At 34.3% G+C, this 18739-nt stretch overlaps 1 protein-coding gene across 1 annotated transcript in view; it reads left to right on the forward strand.

The window, feature by feature from the left end:
• Positions 1–18739, forward strand: part of LOC120629898 (alkaline phosphatase-like) — a 121568-nt gene that overhangs the window by 80039 nt on the left and 22790 nt on the right. Inside the window, exons 2-3 of the mRNA XM_039898975.1 lie at positions 3862–4042; positions 14654–14735. Coding sequence (XP_039754909.1) covers positions 3946–4042; positions 14654–14735 — 179 coding nt within the window. The 5' untranslated portion in view covers positions 3862–3945. The remainder of the gene's footprint in view (positions 1–3861; positions 4043–14653; positions 14736–18739) is intronic.

Raw genomic sequence — 18739 nt, forward strand, 5'->3', positions numbered from 1 at the left:
TGTAACTGACTGCAGTCTTACCAGGTGGTGGCAGCAAAAAAGATGTAAGGCTTATGACCGTTTTATTATACCCTTATCGATTTCTATGCGAAAACTGAACGTTGTCTGTTAAGAGTAGTATAAAGTACATTTCCATTGTTATTTCATCCATTGTTTATTCCATTATATAAAGATTATAATCAAACACGTTCAATACGTAATATAACGACATTTATTATATCTGCATTGCATTATTTCTGCACAGTTAAGATATACTTTGTCACTCCTGAAAATTATTAGACCACAATTATTCAAAAAACCTTCTTGCAAAATGCTACTTTTACATGATGGAAATTGCTAACAATCATTACACTGTTTCTGTGAAAACTTAATCAGAAGTAACAGACAGTAATATTTCGAAGGCTCCTTTACGGGTATTCGTAAAAAAGTTTATCTCTTATGATAGCTTTGGAATTTGGGTCTTTACAGACTTCATAGTTAAAGACACAAAATACCCCAAAGGTTGTTCTTAAACAGTAGTTAGCAGTAGTTCAGCTTCTTTAATAGGGCTCGTCTTGGGCAGTACCAGTAGTATAACGAAATACTTAAGTCAAAGATCCGATTTCACCGTTGAAACTAAACGCGATTCATCACGATTATCATATCAACCCATTACCGGCCCACTACAGGGCACGGGTCTCCTCCCACAATGAGAAGGGACCAAGGCCGTAGTTTACCACGCTGGACCAGAGCGGATTGATGGCCTCCACACAACTTTGAAAACATTATTGAAAACTCTCAGTCATGCTCAACTCTCAAGGTTTCCTCACGATGTTTTCCTTCACCGTTAAAACAAGTGATATTTTTAATACTTAAAACGCATATAACTTAAAAAAGTAAGAGGTGCGTCCGAGGGATTCGAACTCGGCCCTGAAAGTAAAGTGCTCGACTTTAATTTCGGGGCCGAGTTCGAATCTCGAAATTAAGTTGGGTTCAAGGCTGTAGATTTAAAATTTAAACGTAAAGCAATACGTGGTTTTTTTAAACTCGGTTTCCAAAGTGAAACTGTGAAATCGGCCCTAAGTATAAAACCGATGAAACGAAAACTTTAGGTAATCCTAACCTCGAACCCACAATTCCTACAAAGAAGCATTGAATCGAAGTGCATCGAAGTGCTTCTAGGAAATCCGCTTGTCGTGTCTACTCCAGTTAAGCTTGTTAGTTTGAGAAACAACAAGGATTCCAACTTCTTAATAATAATCGTGACTTAATGTTTGAATAGTTGCAACGTGTTTTTCTAAAATTCCAAAGGTGTTGTCAGGTGTAGCATTGATATTACACTTATTTTATTACACTGATATTACCTTATCTTAGCTTATACCTGAATCCTACACTGATTCCTGTTTCTGAGTTTAAATGTGACAAAATACTGCTTAACTTTTCTGAGTTTAAGGTAATACTATTACCTAATACTATTACCTAATATGGGGGGTCTTAAAGTTAGTCACATTAAAAAGCAGTGCGGGTATAACGGGTCCAAGGATATGGATTTGTATCGCCTTTCTGGTAAAAGCTAACGCAACGAAGGTCGATGTTATAATAACTAAAATGTCGAACATTCGTTTGATTTTAGGTTAACTGTTTCTATAATGTTAATTAATATTTAGACCGGGGGCCGATACAATACTCATATTAAATTATTAATTAATTATAATCCATCCATCCATCCAATCGGCTTCCATCAGTAGTTTAAATACGAGTACTTAAACTACTGATGCACGCCGAGGACTCATGTTTTAATAATACATTAAAACATGAGTCCTCGGCGTCCACATTCAAACTAGATATTTACCTCCTTTATAATTAAAATACAAACTACATTACAAAAAAAATACTTCCTCCTTTGAGATATTACGGGTTTTTCCTTTTAATATATATAATTAAGAAGTTAAGGAACTTTGAAACTTTAACTTTATTCTTGATTATGGTGATTTGACTCGAATATTGTAGGTACATTTTTCAAGGTTAGTTCATAATATTTCTTGTAGGTACCCACTTACGCCGTAAGGCTTTTAATTCTTTACGATAGTCCGTTATTCTACGGTTTATATATATTATAAGCATTCAGCGGAAAGGGAAGTGAACAGTATCGACTTATTTTCACTGAGAGGAATTCACCTTTTTCAATAGAATATTATAGGTATCCCATCATTCACCTAGTTGTTATGCTATAAAGCAATGGCAAAATTCATCTCAGAAGAAGGTGCTATTTTGACGTGTTTAAAGAAAGAAGGAAATGCTTACTTTTGCGAATTGTTTTTCGTGCGTATTTAATGCGATATCTTCGCCAATCAGACCAAACGAGTAATTTTCATAATCCTTTTTTTATTGTGTATGCTATAAGTCAATCAAAAAAGAAATTACACATTTAATTTTTATCAGTTCAATTATTTTGAAATCACAGAGAGCAATTTCGATTTTAGGTTTCAATACTTACAAACATCTTACTTATTCGTTTAAATTACTTACAATTTAGTCGGTATAATTTATCTGTAATCTTAATATTCTAATTGTTTTTACTATGCATTATGTTTGAAATTGAATAATCTCATTGTTTTTGAGATGTCTAACAATATTGTGTGGTACTGATCACAAGGAAATGTCGAAACAATTACAAATCCTGTATGTCTCGATTCCTTTGTGGCCTAATATAACTTCCTACAAAAGGGATTGGAGTTTGGGTGATTTAATAAAGAACCGCATATATACCTACCTGTTAAACAACATTCGAAGTTTTTGGTCATATTTTTCTTAACTACTGCGCTATTGCTAATTTATAATAAGCAATTGCAACGACGATTCGCTGAGTTTTGTATTTCTCTGCAACAAATAAAAAAAAAATATGTACAAGATCAAAAACAATTTTTTTATGACTACCTTGCGCTCGCGGTTTCGCTCAGGCTCGCGGCAATTAATCAAATCGTGGTGTTCGAGCCCCGACGAGCCACTGACTTTTCAGCGTCATAGCGTTCAAAAACACAAATAGCGTTCAAAAACGCAAATAGTGTTTTTTTAATTAAAGCAATTTAATATCACTTACTTTAAACGGTGAAGGAAAACATCGCGAGGAAACCTGCATACCTGAGAGTTCTCCATAATGTTCTCAATGGCGTGTGAAGTCTACCAATGCACGCACGTGTCCAGTGTGGAAGACTACGGCCTCAACCCTTCTCATTCTGGTAGTGGGTTGATAATAATAAATAAATATACTACGACAATACACACATCAGCCCCAAAGTAAGCGTAGCTTGTGTTATGGGTACTAAGATTAACATCGGTGAGTCCGTTTCGTTAGTTATTTCTTCATTCATCGGGAACAATACTTTATCCTCGATGGTACTTTCAGTACACCTGACAAAGTGTATGCAAAACTTTGGTAATCGGCTGAGTAGTTAAGGCGCGTAAGCGTAATATACGAACAAACTCACATTCGCATATTTTATTTTCTTAGTTATTATAATACTTCCTACTGTCCCTTGCGTCCTGAATAACGTATAAGCGTATAATATCGATAATTTGTGTATAACACATACAAATTATCGTTATTATAACTTCCCTCCGAATTACCTAAAATTGTATTCTCAAACTACATGAATTTTCCCTTATGCTTCGTAAATATAATATAGTCAGGGAGGACTTCACACAGACAGGGTCGAGTTCGTATCGTATCGTCTTATCTCGTAGGTTAGCCCGTTACCATCTTAGACTGCATCATCACTTACCAGCATGTGAGATTGCAATCAAGGGCTAACTTGTAGTGGAATAAAAATTAAGTCTTAAGACAATGATCAAAGTTTAACTAACCCGTGAATATCTTTCCAGGTACACTAAGCAAGCATTGCTCAAGCATTGTTTCGTGTTTTGGTGCTGAGGAGAGAACTTCAGCACCGATGAAGCTTGTCAGCCATGAGTGCTTGGTGCTACGTCGTAATCATGATGGGCACGATCAACACTGGGGTCCTTTCACCGGCGCCGATGAACGCTGAAGTAAAGGAAACATACGGTAGGTATTTTATTTGGTTCTTGTGGATCACATAACAACACAACACGTACTAACGCTTTTTCTGCATCTCGCAATATCCGTACATGAGATTTGACATTTAAGCCCGTTTAGAAAAGTCCTATTATAGTATAAAGGACTACGGAATCGATAAAAAAGCTTGGGTATAAATTATTGCCCTAACCAGGTTGTCCTTCTAATAATTTCAAATGACATTGTGAGATGGTGATAACAAAAACAAAAACACCCGGCTAAGTTTGTGTTTGTGGGCTTCTTCTTAGACCAGGACGCGTTTGGAACCCTCGTAGCTTTATTACGAATGTGGTTATCGCCATCATCTCACTACCGTGTAATTCTTATGTACCAAAAGTGCCACCTATGGGCCTACTTGAATAAAGATATTTTGGACTTTGACTTTTTTTTTTGACTTTGCCCTGGCTTCAAATATAGGTACCATTTGCACAAACTTACTTGGCTGAGCTGGACTTAAGAATTATTCATGGTAAAGTCAACATCTCCTGAGGATGCTCCGGTTTAGGAGCGAAACGTGCGTAGAGGGTACACTGCCGAACATCTGTATGGTGTGGAGTATAAGGATGAAATTATATATAAATTACACCATACTGATTCTCCTGCTTTACGCGGAGTATAGCAAATTAAGCTTAATTGAAATAATATTTAATCCCATTATCACTTATGATGAACAAGGCACAGCCTAAATAAGTAGCGCCTAACCTAAGGAGATTCCTAAACAAACATCAAAATTCACCAATATTTCTTAAAAATAGTTCAACGGGTAACCACCATGATATTATGGGATTTGTTGATATTTCGACCCAGTTGCATGGATCGTGGTCACGACGGGACTGCAGAGGTGCGAGGTGATAATATTATCGAGGTGTGTACCCGTTGAACTATTTAAAAAAATGTTGGCTAACCACGAAAATGTTAGTTTAAAATCTTCGTTGACCACCAAGTAGTTATCACCTAAGAGTTGGTGAAACGTTTTTTCCCATAGGCGTGATGCCTAAATCATTAGGCATTCGATTTTGGCGATGCGTGGGTTTAGTGAGGCGCATGTGTCATATATAAACGTTGGTAGCAATAGAGCTTTTTTGATGACAGAGCTCGCCCGGGAAAGTGCTCATTTCTGGCGCCAGGCTGCATTCTCGGCCGACTGGCGCAACGGGCAGCGACCTTGCTTTCAGAGTCCAAGGCCTTGGGTTCGATTCCCACAAGTGGAAAATGTTTGTGTGATGAACATGAATGTTTTTCATTGTCTGGGTGTTTATCTGTATATTATAAGCATTTATATATGTTATTCATAAAAATATTCAACAGCATATTAGTAGCCATAACACGAGCTACGCTTACTTTGGGGCTAGATGGCTATGTGTGTATTGTCGTAGTCGTAGTATACGTATTGTTGCAATGCCTTGTTCCGGCTTGAATGGCGTGGTTGCTGGAGTAATTCAGGAACATGAGGCTTAACACCTATACCTCAGGTTGATAGCAGGCGGCATGTTACAGGACGTGGTTCTTGTATGCCCTGCGAAATGTTGCTCTGTTTATAGGCGATGGTATTCCACTTTTCATGAGACCGCCTATATATATCGTTATTACTATAAAGTTATTTCTATAAAAAACCTCATGTAGTTACAAATGTCACATCAAACTACTGCTGAATTCCTGAAAAACTTTTACTGCGTTTAACTGAAGCCATTCAAAATTTACTTCAATCCTGTCAATCGCTGACATTAATAATTTTTATATTAGTAATTGCACGCCTCATAAGCGAAGCGTTGAGGTGGGTATTACTGTCAGTTTACGCACACCGAGTGATTCTCCAACTTAAAATGTCACTTTTTTATTCTTTATTGCTTTTATAAGTACGACAATACACACACATCGCCATCTAGCCCCAATGTAAGCGTAGCTTGTGTTATTGGTACTAAGATGACAGATGAATATTTTTTTATGAATAATATACATAAATACTTAGAATATACATATAAACACCCAGACACTGAAAACATTCACACAGACATTTTCCAGTAGTGGGAATCGAACCCACGGCCTTGGGCTCAGAAAGCAGGGTCGCTGCAATCTGCGCCAATCGGCCGTTTAAGTGAATGTAAATAGATAAATGTTGAGAAAAAACGCTATTTTTAACACTCATGATATTTTTAAATCTCTTTTTATTATTTAAACTAGTAAAAAAGTTGTTTAAAAAAGTACTGTCTTGGACGTCCGTGTGTCTGTATGTGCGGATCCCGTATCTTGTGGTCAGGATAACGAGCGAAATACTTCACTTATCGAGTTGGTTTTTTTATAGACTTCAGTATTTTGAGGAATAAAAGCCTATTAGTTTTCACAGTATAATTAGATGTAGTTTAATTATTATTTACAAATAATCTCAATTTTATTTTAATGAATGAGATTATGAGGCGTGCACTTTTGGATTTTTATCAGTTATACATTTTAGGCGTTTTGATTTTACTGTTAAGCAGGTTTTAATGAACAGCCATTAACTGAGACTTAGTATAAAAATACGCTGTATTATGTAAATTTTTAGAAAGATTAAATCTTTCTAAAAATAGTTTGATATGAATTTTTGATACTTATATAAGGTAAAGTTTTCTAAAAGCGTTCCATTGTTTTATGAAAATTGAATTCACCAAGTAGCTGTTAACAAATAAACAGATATAGAGATGCAAGTTGTTTGTCACATTCAATTGCTACATTTGAGTGGCTAGGCCAATTTCCAAGAAACACTTTGGTGCAAAAGTTGCGCTTTGCACTCTGTAGGAAATAAAACGATTAAATACAATCATTAAACTCAATTGTACGCTGAGATAAAAATAAATGTTAAGCTTAACAATTATTCATTGTAAAGTCAAAATCTCCTGAAAATAATTTACCTTCTTATTCCCCTTTTCCCTGCACAAACCTATACGACATCTGTAGGTTTAAATTAACTGTAAATACCTACTATTCTAACCTCAGTCTGTCCTTTGAACATAAAATGCAGGCCGTTTGCGTTCGGACTTTTATTAAGTGAATTATGACGTGTGAGATTGGAAAGATCAAAGCACGAACGCATTTAATGCACAAACGCATTCAGTGTTTGATATCAGTTACTAAACGAGGTAAATTTCAACGTCCATCGAATACAAATGTCCCTGTTTTGAACCAAATATTGGGAATTTCATAGTTCTCTACCGAGTAATACAGTAGCAATATTAATAGTGTGATTTTACGTTGTACGTTGTAAATTCATCGTCATTAATATTTATCACGGGCCTATTATAGGACACTGGTCTCCTCTCAGAATGAAAAGGATTTAAAATTGGATTTAAATTTTAGGATTGGAAGGAGGAACATCATGCAGGTTTACTCATTATTTTTTCCTTTATAATTAAACCAAGTGATATTGAAATGATCGAAGCACGGACGCATTCAGTGTTTGATATCAGTTGCCAAACGAGGTAAACTTCAACGTCGTCAAATATTGGGAATATGATACCTAGTTCCCTACCAAGTAATTTAGCTGCAATATTAATAGATGAATTTACAACGTATAGTGAAAATATCACTATACGTTGTAAATTCATCATAATAATATAAATAAAATAATATTTTTCACTGGCCTATTATAGGGCACTGGTCTCCTCTAAGAATGAGAAGGGTTTAGGGTCCAGCACGCTGGCCGAGTACGGATTGGTAGACTTCATGCAGGTTTCCTCATGATGTTTTCCTTTACCATTAAAGCAAGCGATATTGAAATTACTTAAATATAAAAAAGCACCTAGCTCCAAAAAATTAGAAGTTTGGAGCTGGGGATAAACTTAGCCCTCCCTAAGGATAAAGCTATTACCTAAGGCTATTACCGCTTCTTTGTAAATTTTGAATTCAATTATATTCCTACTAGCTTGGCCGCATATTCGTCCGCGTTTGATTTTGTTTTTGATGTGGCATTCAATTTAGCTATAGTTCTAAAAAATTAAAGTATTTAGTATCGCTAAGCCTTAAATGAGGGGTTTGCTGCTGTCCACTGCGGAGTTCTGGCCTCTATCTCCAACCACATTCATCAGATCTACATAAAGTTTGGGCAAAATTAAACACACAACCTCTATAGTACAAAAATAATTATTAAAATCGGTTATAATTTGTCGGAGTTATGGTGTAAAATCGTCAGACATTTTCATTCCCTCTCCCAAAGGAACCGAGCTAAATGTCGGGATAAAAACTATCCTATATTACTTCTAACACTTACAAGAACATCTGTACAAAGTTTCATGAGGATTGGTTAAGTAGTTTTTGTATGAAAGCGTAACAAACAAACTTTCTTTTGACTTTGACTTTTGACTTTGACTTACATTGACATTTATAATATTAGTAGGGAAGTAGGGATAGGGATTATTCACAAATACTTTTACCTACAAACAAAATATATAGCTCCGAGTATCTTATTATTCTTTTGGCTCGTTGATCTGTAAGTCTATTAACTATAAGGGATTGCGAGGACCAATATCTATTAATTTCTAGATATTGGGCTATCTAGAAATTCTCAGTAGTAGCCAAAAGTAACGAAACTGTTTTAACCAGCTCCGTGCCATAGAAGGAACAGGAATTCATTAATAAATTTTTAAATGAAAAATATCGAAGGTGGAATACGGATTGGAATATATGATATTATTACGCTTTTTAAGGTGGTTACGCCTTGACCTTAATTTGATCCCAATAAAAATATAACCGTAACCGTAATTAATGGATGCAATTGAAATATTTTTCAAAATATTTAGTATTTACATATTTATAAATCAACCACTATTGTAAATTTGTTAGCACGCAGTATGTTGATGTTTGCTTGTAAAAATGTACCGCTTTCCAATATTTAGTACATGTGATATTTACAACAATAGTGTAGACTACTATTAGCATAACAATTAAAGACATATCATTGATACGTGCATTCAAGGCGGGCCAAGATTACCGCGAAAACCCTTCTCGGTAACTAGAAAATATACGCAGGCAAAATTGTGTGCAATTACTTGTAATATTGTATGGATAACGTAGATGATGGTCAACAAATATTTTTTATTAACTGCTTATTAATTTGCTGTAATCCGCAACAACCGGACGAATCCGTGTGGTTACAATGTATATATTTTTTTTTTTAATTCTAGCCTAGACGGATATTAAACCGATTGGGTTTTTTTATAGTAATAGTTAAGAAACAAGTAAATGGTCCATTGTAGGTGTTAAGCCTTATTTGTCTGTAATTGACACTGGCAACCACAGGCTTCAGACCGAAACACGGCATAAATTGTAAAAATGTTGCTATGCGGCAGAAATAAGCTTGGCGGTAGTACTTCCCCGGACGAGTTCTGTCACTTAATGCTCTACAACTATACTATAAGCTATTATAGTATTCATCATCATCATCATCATCATCATATCAACCGACAGAGGTCCACTGCTGGACATAGGTCTTTTGTAGGGAGTTCCAAATTCCACGGTTTCTGTGCCGCTTGCGGCCAGCGGCTACCTGCGACGCGCTTAATGTCGTCTGTCCACCTCGTCGGGGGTCGACCACACTGCGCTTACCAGTTTGGGGCTGCCATTCCCAGCCCCTTGGGACCCCAACGTCCATCCTTACTCCGAACTATGTGCCCATATTACAGCATTCATGATGATAGAAATATTAAGTTTCACAACCTTTTCTTCAATAAATGCTTAAGACAAATAACTGCACAGAGTTTTCATAAAAATTAGGCAGTGACAACCATACCATTATCTATGTTTTGCAAGTAGTAGGACGACAGAAAATATAAAGGTCTTCTACTTTGTAGTATGATACTATACTTATTAATTAACGCACAAGTTACCACCAATCATTTTGACATTTTTTTTGGGTTACTTGTTTAAAACATTGACCTATACTTACGTACAATAATAATAATTCCTCTCAATCGAGTATCGGGCATGCTTCTTCTTATATTTCTATTTATTTTAATATTATGTTATGAGCTTAAAAGTTGTGAATAATATAAATAGAAACAATTTAACAAAGCACAAAATGTTCGGCGGTTTTGTTTTGTACTATCGCTTTGATAAATGGTTGTTGTGAAACCGTACGTTTGGGTATCTCTACCATAGATACATTTTGATGTGTATCTATTACATTGTTCCGAATTCAGAGGACTTCATTATTCACTGATTTGCTTCCGGTTATATGTCTCATAGCATTTTACTCACGATTAAATAAGATTGTAGTGAAACAAAATTAATTAAAGTCAGACTTGTTGTTATACATAAGACAACAGTAAAAGTAATTCCAAGACTGCTGTACCAAGGACCATCGTGATTTGATTTCTGTTGGATAACAAAATGGAGAACGATGTCCGATGAATACAAATGTTGTCATTAAGTAGATTTGCTTGTTACTACATCCCATTCAGTTATGCGTCTTTACGACTAGCACGGCGACTGTCGCCTTCGTCTAATAACGTAATCTACTATTAATGAATAATAAATACTAAACAACAATATATAATTAATTAAGTGTTGGATAGAAGCAAGCGTTACTTTGAGATATTTGATAATATAAAATTTAATTTTACAAATCTTAATTTGCTTTCTCCGGGCATTAATTATGGAGCACTGGGTTAGTACACACTCACACACCAAGTGCTTAAGAGGGTGCTTACCTTAGTTAGGAGATTCCTAATTATTTATTATTCATAGGTTTGGCCAATTTTAGTTTATAATATAGTAAATAAGATTAAAGTTATTATTGTAGCTATGGATTTTTATCTGAATTAAACGTTCTTATTATTATTTTGACGTGACAACGTCTTATAAATTGGTTTGCCGGGTGACACTTAAAGAAACTGCGTTACGCTCCGCTCACGTTATGCGCTCACAATGAGAGCGAGTGAGAGGCACGCGTCCCTTCCACTCGGGCATGGATAGCCCGCCTAAGAGCGAGAGAGACAGACATAAAAAGTGAAAGGCACGCGTCCCTTTGTAGTAAACGCTGTTTCATTGTACGCAAATGTATTGCAAGTTATTGTATGTATATTTGTATATAAATACGTATGTATGTGTAAAGGTAAAAATAAAATTTTGTTAATATGAAATTCAGTGCGAGATTCTTTGTATAAATTAATGTTTTAAATATAATTCTTTGTATAAATAAATGTTTTAAATTGTTACTATTATTTCATCCTTCTTCCTACTATACGAATGAATATTCACATTAAAATTATTTTACTACTCAAAGTCGTTGTCACGTAAAACTTTCGCCCGTATACCGACTTTACAGGCAACCAATTTTTTATTAAAAATCACTTAAATAATGCATTTAAGTTAATTACTCGGCAAGATTATTGACAATACCGTCATCATCATCTTCTTCAGTCTTTTAACTTTTAACTGTTTCCTTACTTCACTTTGTGTGGTTTTACATGTATCACTTAAGTGATCGTGAGTGGACAGATAAAGTTTCATCACTATAGGCTTCTACTGACAAGAAGTGCCTCTCAGAAAAATTAAATATCTACCAACTAGCAGCCTGAGCCGATAATCCAACCAAGACATCGCACTGGAAGGTGCATGCATGCATGCATTTTTCCCCTATAAAAATTTGGACTGTTTTGTTTTGAATATTAATAACGCGACTACGTTGTCTAACTAACTAACGTTGTCCGCGACTTCATCCGCATTTGGTTTTGTTTTTAAGCATATTTTTATGTTGTGTAATTCTTGTAAAAAAATCGGGTGTAGTTTATAAAAAAAACGTTTTTTAAGATTTTTAGGCGTTGACCTTAAATTTTTAACTTGCGATTACTTCTACATAAAATGTCCGATTGAAATAAGTTAAAATGAAATTTTACTGCTATATAAATACCGTTGATGGTCAAGCTATATTTTATCAATACTGTAATACTGTTGTAACCCACTTTTGTTTCTGCCGGCGATCTAATAATTATTTTAACTATTTTAGAGCCCAAAAGCTGCTATTGCGACACATATATATACATATTATAGTTAGATATATTCCCTTACGGATTTTGCAGGTAATAATGAGTATTTTAATAATGTAAAATACATACTTTTAATGTATCATCAACAGTTTTCTTAGCGCAAGCCAAATATTTCTAGTTTGTGTTACATAATTGCAATTTTCTTAGGACCTCCAACATTTTGAAAATACATAATCTGCAAATTGAATCATGGTCGTTCCTATGAAGTCGGTTTAAAAATCTCAAAGATATATTTGTTTTATGTAGTGTCCTAATGAAAAACTTTATCTGTGGTAAAATTGTGGTTAACTACCACAATTCTACCACAGATAAGGTGCAGTCTAAAAATACATTCCCCGAAAACGTACAAAAATGGTATCTTATTAATGGTTTCACACATGGATGAAAACCTATCGATCTAAAAATATACGCATCGTGCATTATCTAGTACCTACCTACTAACGCACGATGCGTATATTTTAGTGTGTAGAATTCACGAAACCAGACATATTCCTACGATGTAATTTATATGATTGTTGGACAGGAAATTTCGCCTTGAATATTATTTACTAAAATTATATTAAAACAATTCCTTACAATTATGTGTTGTACGGTCAAATTAACGTGCGAAACGAGCCTATTTAAGGTAACTTAATTAGTTTTAGTAACTTATCATAAATATAGAATATAGAAGTGAGCGAAAGTGGTAATAGCCCAGTGGGTAGAACTCCAACTTCACTTTCGGGGGTCGAGTTCGAATCCTAGAACACACTTTTAACTTTTCTAAGTTTGTGCATTTTAAGAAATTAAAATATAGCTTTCTTTAACGGTGAATGAAAGTATCCTGAGAAAACCGACATGCTTGAGAGTTCTCTACAATGTTTTCAAAGGTGTGTGGAGTCCGGCATTCCGCACTGGGCCAGAGTGGTGGATTGCGGTCTTAAGCTCTTGTCATTATGAGAGGAGACCCGTGCCATGTAGTGGGCCGGTAATGGGTTGTTAAGATGATGATCAAAAATTAAAACATAATTTTTAAAAGAATAAGGGAGACTCGTCCTTTTATTATTTACCAAACTATGGTTTCACTAGCTAGAGCTAATGGGCATATTAAATTCGTATAATTTACTTAATTTTGAAGTAGTATTAGTTCTACTTCTAATGACTTTAAAATATGAATAAGCTCATATTTGGATAGAATATTCTAAGCGATTATTCTTATATTTATAGTTCGAAAAGACCGTTCGGTGCTAGCCAATAGAAAGAAAGAAAGAAAAGAAGGAAAAATCGTATTTATTGTCACACATTTGTGTAAAATGTTACATTCGTGAAATAAAATAATTGTTAAAGTATAAAAAAAAAAAAAAAATCTGTGACAAAGGAGCTGGCTCAGTATAGCTGCAAACTAAAACGTGCAGCACTGGTTTTCAGCCAGCCCCATTATCTTCGTCGTCACTGAATCCTCGCGACTAAACAATAACCAAATAATCATAAAAAAGGACAATAACATAGAATATAAAATATAATATATAAACAAACAAAAGAAATTTTGTTTGTTAGGCTAGGAATGCAATTCGAACACACAAATTATTGCTGTATAACATCCATAGATTTCAAAAACATTACCCAGCCCAATATCTACGCAACACAGGTTCAACATTCCTCCGAACCTCAGAAGTTCCGTCGGTGTTTGTATTCAAAACAGAAGTGTTTGTAAGGTGTGGGCGATACGCTACGAATATCTAATTCGTATGTTCCAGTCTCTTGTGGATACTGCAAATATAAATACATATTCGACAAATAATTCCTGAATATTTGTTTCATTAAACAAGGCATGGTATACATGGTTTTATTCGTATTCAAATACAATAATTAATTTATTTTAATTATTTCAAGACCATCTTTTTAGGCAATTTTAAACAAACAATATTAAATCGGTTTATTTGTAAATAGCTTTGCTCGCGCCTTTTCAGTTTAATTTTTGATTTGGTAAATTTTAACTACACAGGGTTAGAAAAATATGAAGGTAAATTACTTAAAAAATCAGAAAATTTGATATAAATTTTCATCCCCTTTCAAGGCAAAGGCATCAACCTGAGTTGGAATTATTAAAATTTGTGAAATACGTATTTCTTTATTTTTAATCGAAAACCTAAAATCAAAGTTTCATGGATGTCATTTGAAAAATAAATTAATAAATGAAGGATTTTGTACAACCTATTATCCCCAATTTAACCCTCTTAGGGATGGAATTTTCAAAAATACTTTAGCGGATGCCTACGTTGTAATAACTTTCTGTGTGCAAAATTTCAGCCCGATCCGTCAAGTGGTTAGACCTGTGTGTTGATAGATCAGTCAGTCAGTCAGTCAGGCAGTCACCTTTGCCTTTTATACTCGTATGTATAGATTGATGACGGTGCGTGGTACCACCACGTTTTGGTATCCTTGAAGTATATGATCAGACCTGAAACGATGAAGAAATTATGAATACTAAAGTGACTTAGCTACCAATAGCTTAATTAATTCAAGGATTTGATTTAAAAGGAGTTAAGTATAATTTTATTTAAAAACTGTAATTTTGTTCCAGATCGCCAGTATTGGTATGCCCAAGCACAGGAGACTCTGCAAAAACGTCTCCAATACGCTTCAGAAAAAAATCCAGTTGCAAAGTAAGTTATGATAGAATAGATTCCTGGCAGAGATCGCTTTTTAGCGATAAGGCCGCCCATTGTACCTGTGTTTTATTTAGTGTTGTTTTTGTTTATGATTTCTTTTTTGTTAGGTGTACAATAATGTGTATATGCATTTCGTTTCATTCAATTTATTCAAATAAGAGTAATGTTTAAAAAATAAATAAAAGTTTTTTCTTCTTATTCGTTACACATTTTCAGTAAAAAATTAGAGAATTATAAATACAGATCACCATAACCCTGTGCTCTAATGATGATAGTCAACTGTAACATTATAATGATAATAATTATTGTGCCAGGACGTCACTCTTGAGATAGGTATTGACTTCATTCTAGGCCCTAGTACCAAAAGCCTAGAATCTTCACTAAACAATTATACGCCCCCTGTCGGTCTTTCATTTTGCTGTATGTCTTATATCACTTTGTTGACGCCTACTGTGTTGACGCCTACTATATTATAAAAGTGTACAACCTTGCAAACGCGCGCTTTATCACAATATCTAAGTTTGAACCCGACTGGTGCCGACTTTTTTTAAGAATATTTTTAGTATAAGTGTATTATATTAAATGCAGTGATATATTGTGTTTATTGTGCTTTGGTTTTAAAGATCTAAAAATCACAATTAATATTAAATTAAAAAATACCATCTCCTATCCCTCGGGAAGCGAATTTTGGGGATAAAAAAATGGTTTTATATTTGAAACCAGGGGTACGTTTTAAATTATATTTTGTCTAAAAAAAATGTGATTGCCTATAGTGCTAGGGATAAATAACTAAGTATATTAAAATGCATTCAAATCCATTTAGCACTTTCAGCTCATAGCATTCTCAGAGATATATACGTACAGATGAAGTGTATGCTTTATCGGTTTGATGATCCGAGATATCATAATAGAAGACATAGAGTTTCATTAGGTGCAACACGCAACATCACTCACGCTTCATATTTGTATCAAAGTTGGTAATTGCCAATATTGTTAGCAATGCGTTTCAGGGCGCTTGTTAGCATAATAGGGGTTTATATATTACAAGTAGGGTAAATGCTCAAGTTAAGTTCGGAGGATCGTCCATAATCACGTAAAAGGTCAAGTTTGGGTGCGTAGAGATTCGGCGTTGGACACGCTAAAAATAGATTTTATTTGCCATCAAAATTATAAGCTCAAAAGTGTATTTGATAAGATGACCTTTACACATAAGAGAAATGAAACACATAATCTGTGATTTTGATAAAACTCTCTCATTTGTCAATATGATAATTTGAACGTTAACGTAACCCAAACACTTGTTTGTTACTTTTGGCTGATGTCTGTTTGTCTTGGCTAATATTTCAAACGGCTAAACTCATTTTTATGAAACATTCATAGTTAGGTAGAGAATTATGTAAGGTGTATAGGCTTAATTGTTAATTCGGAAACCACTGCTATGAAGGTGAACTAGGTGTTGGTGGTGGTACATTTGGAGTGAGATAATTTATTTAAATAAGTTCAATCTTATTTAAATAATTTATATTAAAAAAAAAAGTGGAGGCCAAGAATTGCAGGAAAATATTTACTTAACAGAAAGTGTACGTGAAAACTGAGAAATCGTATGTGTTTTCAAAATAAACTTTTAATGACTGCACTCCTAAAACTGTAAGTACATATAACGTTATCAATTTACATCACTTAACATTAGCAGCATCATATTCGGGTACAGAGAGATGCTCTCTTAAAGGAGAGAGGGATATATAGCTTAGGCCATCACGCTGGAACCCCGCGGACTTTAGCATGCTTTATGGCAAGTTAGTGAAACTAACTGAGTACGAGGGCTTAGCTTGTTTTCTAAGCCACGGAGTGAAGAAATGCCCATTTCGATTTCTTTTCCAATGATATACTTTTCTTGGTTTACTTTTCTGGGAGTGCAATCCGATTTAAGATCGTGTCGCGCGCTGACTCTGAGTATGCCTTTCATAGAACTAAATTCTATGAGCACTCGTTTAAAGTGCAAGCGCTGTGGAATGCGCTTCCAATCGACATAAGGCAGTCTAAAACCACTGTAGTTTACATTGAAGACGACTTTTAATAGTATTTACTGCTGTTAATTTATTTATGATATGTTATATATTAGTTTATTATTATTTTTTTTATATTTATTATATTATATATTATTTTATTTGTGTAATCTAGTATTAGTATGTAGTTATAAGTATGTATTTCTTTTTTTTTAATATGCACAACCTGCAGTATGTTATCCTTTTGTTTTCCTTATCCTAAGGTTGCCTGGAAGAGATCGCTACAAAGCGATAAGGCCGCCTTTTGCATACTTCTCCTGTCTCCTGTATTTTTATTTGTTTGCAAATAAAGAGTATAAATAAAATAAATATTATACTAGCCAGTACACCAATGAGGCAGTTAATATGGAATAACGAAAACTTATCTCGCAAAGTCCTTTACAATGTTAATCGTGATAGTCCTGTTCCTACTTAATGCAGATGGTGTAGCGATTCGCTGTTTGATTCGCTCCAGACTACATAGAGAATAATTTATTACTTCAGAAAAGTTCTTCTATTCCATTAAATGGGCCTTTTAGTCACTCCTGTTTACATAATGTTGTAACCAATTTTCTCTTTTATGTACGAGTACCTACATCAATACTTATAATAAAAATTTAACTGGAAAATTTATGTACATTTAATATATTTTGAAAATCTTGACCGGGGGATGCTTTATAATCGATACTGACTCCAAAACAGTTTTTTATTTAATTTTTGTCTGCCTGTCTGTCTGTCTGTCTGTATGTCTGTCTGGGAATCACGCGAAAACTACTGAACGGATTTAAATAAAATTTTATATAGTGTTAGCTGATATTCCGGGTCAGCATATAGGATACCTATTATCGCGATAAACAATAAGTTTCCTCCGGGAAACGGGATGAAATTTCTGTCAATTTTACGAGTTAAATTTGAACCGATTTTAAAAATTATTTTTTTATTATAAAGTTGATACTATAAAACATGTAAAGTCTAATTTTAATGAAGATCTGATAAATATTGTCGGATATAAAGGACATAACTCTTCTCAAATAACAGCAAGTAGCGAGGCATATGGGACAACGATTGAATACATGCGTACCATACTACTTAATATTATAAATGCTATAGTTTGTGAGGGCGGATGTATATATATACGTATAAACTAAAATAATGACAACTTACTAGCTCAGTATACCACGTAAAATAATATTAGGTACATAGCTAGCCACGATGAATATTATGTTAGTTATGTTCATCACATCTATTCTAGCTTCTCGATTGACTCATATATAATGAAGGATATAGGATGGTAGCATTTACGTGTTTACTTCGATCGATTGACATCCACTGCTAGACTGGATGGGTATTTTGTAGCAAATTCCAAAATCCATGGTCCCGGGCCGTTTTTCCCGACGGCACCCAGTGACTCGTTCGATGTCGTTTGTCCACCTCGTTGGGGTCGACAAACAAAGCGTTTAGCGGTTCGGGATCGCCACTTACTCAAAGTCCATAATCGTTCACGTGTCTACAGGTGGCCATTTTTATAAGTTTAAGAGTTATCTAAAAACTTAAAACTGAATTTTAAAAAGTTCTTTTTAAGCTGTCAAATAAATACTTTAACAACAAAATATATAAAATAATATTAAAAAAAACTATTAAAATCACAGTTTTTAAATAAAAAGCTCTTCAAGAAACTAATTTTAAGTTGTTTAATTTATATATTTAGGGATCGTTTCGCTAGATAATTCTCAAAATGAAGCGTGTAAATTACTTTTTGATTTAGTGTAGCAATAAAAGCCAAAAGCGAAATTATTTAACCCGCGTACCCAAATTGTTTATAAATTATTATACATCCCAACATGGCAAGATTTTATCTCAATGCCTAATTTAATTTTCATGTGGGCCACACGGGTTCATGTGGTTTTGCTCGATTACAGTTAGAAAGGGGGTTAATGTAGGCAATTTGGTTAA

Source organism: Pararge aegeria, chromosome 15, assembly GCF_905163445.1.
Source record: "Pararge aegeria chromosome 15, ilParAegt1.1, whole genome shotgun sequence".
Taxonomy (NCBI): Eukaryota; Metazoa; Arthropoda; class Insecta; order Lepidoptera; family Nymphalidae; genus Pararge; species Pararge aegeria.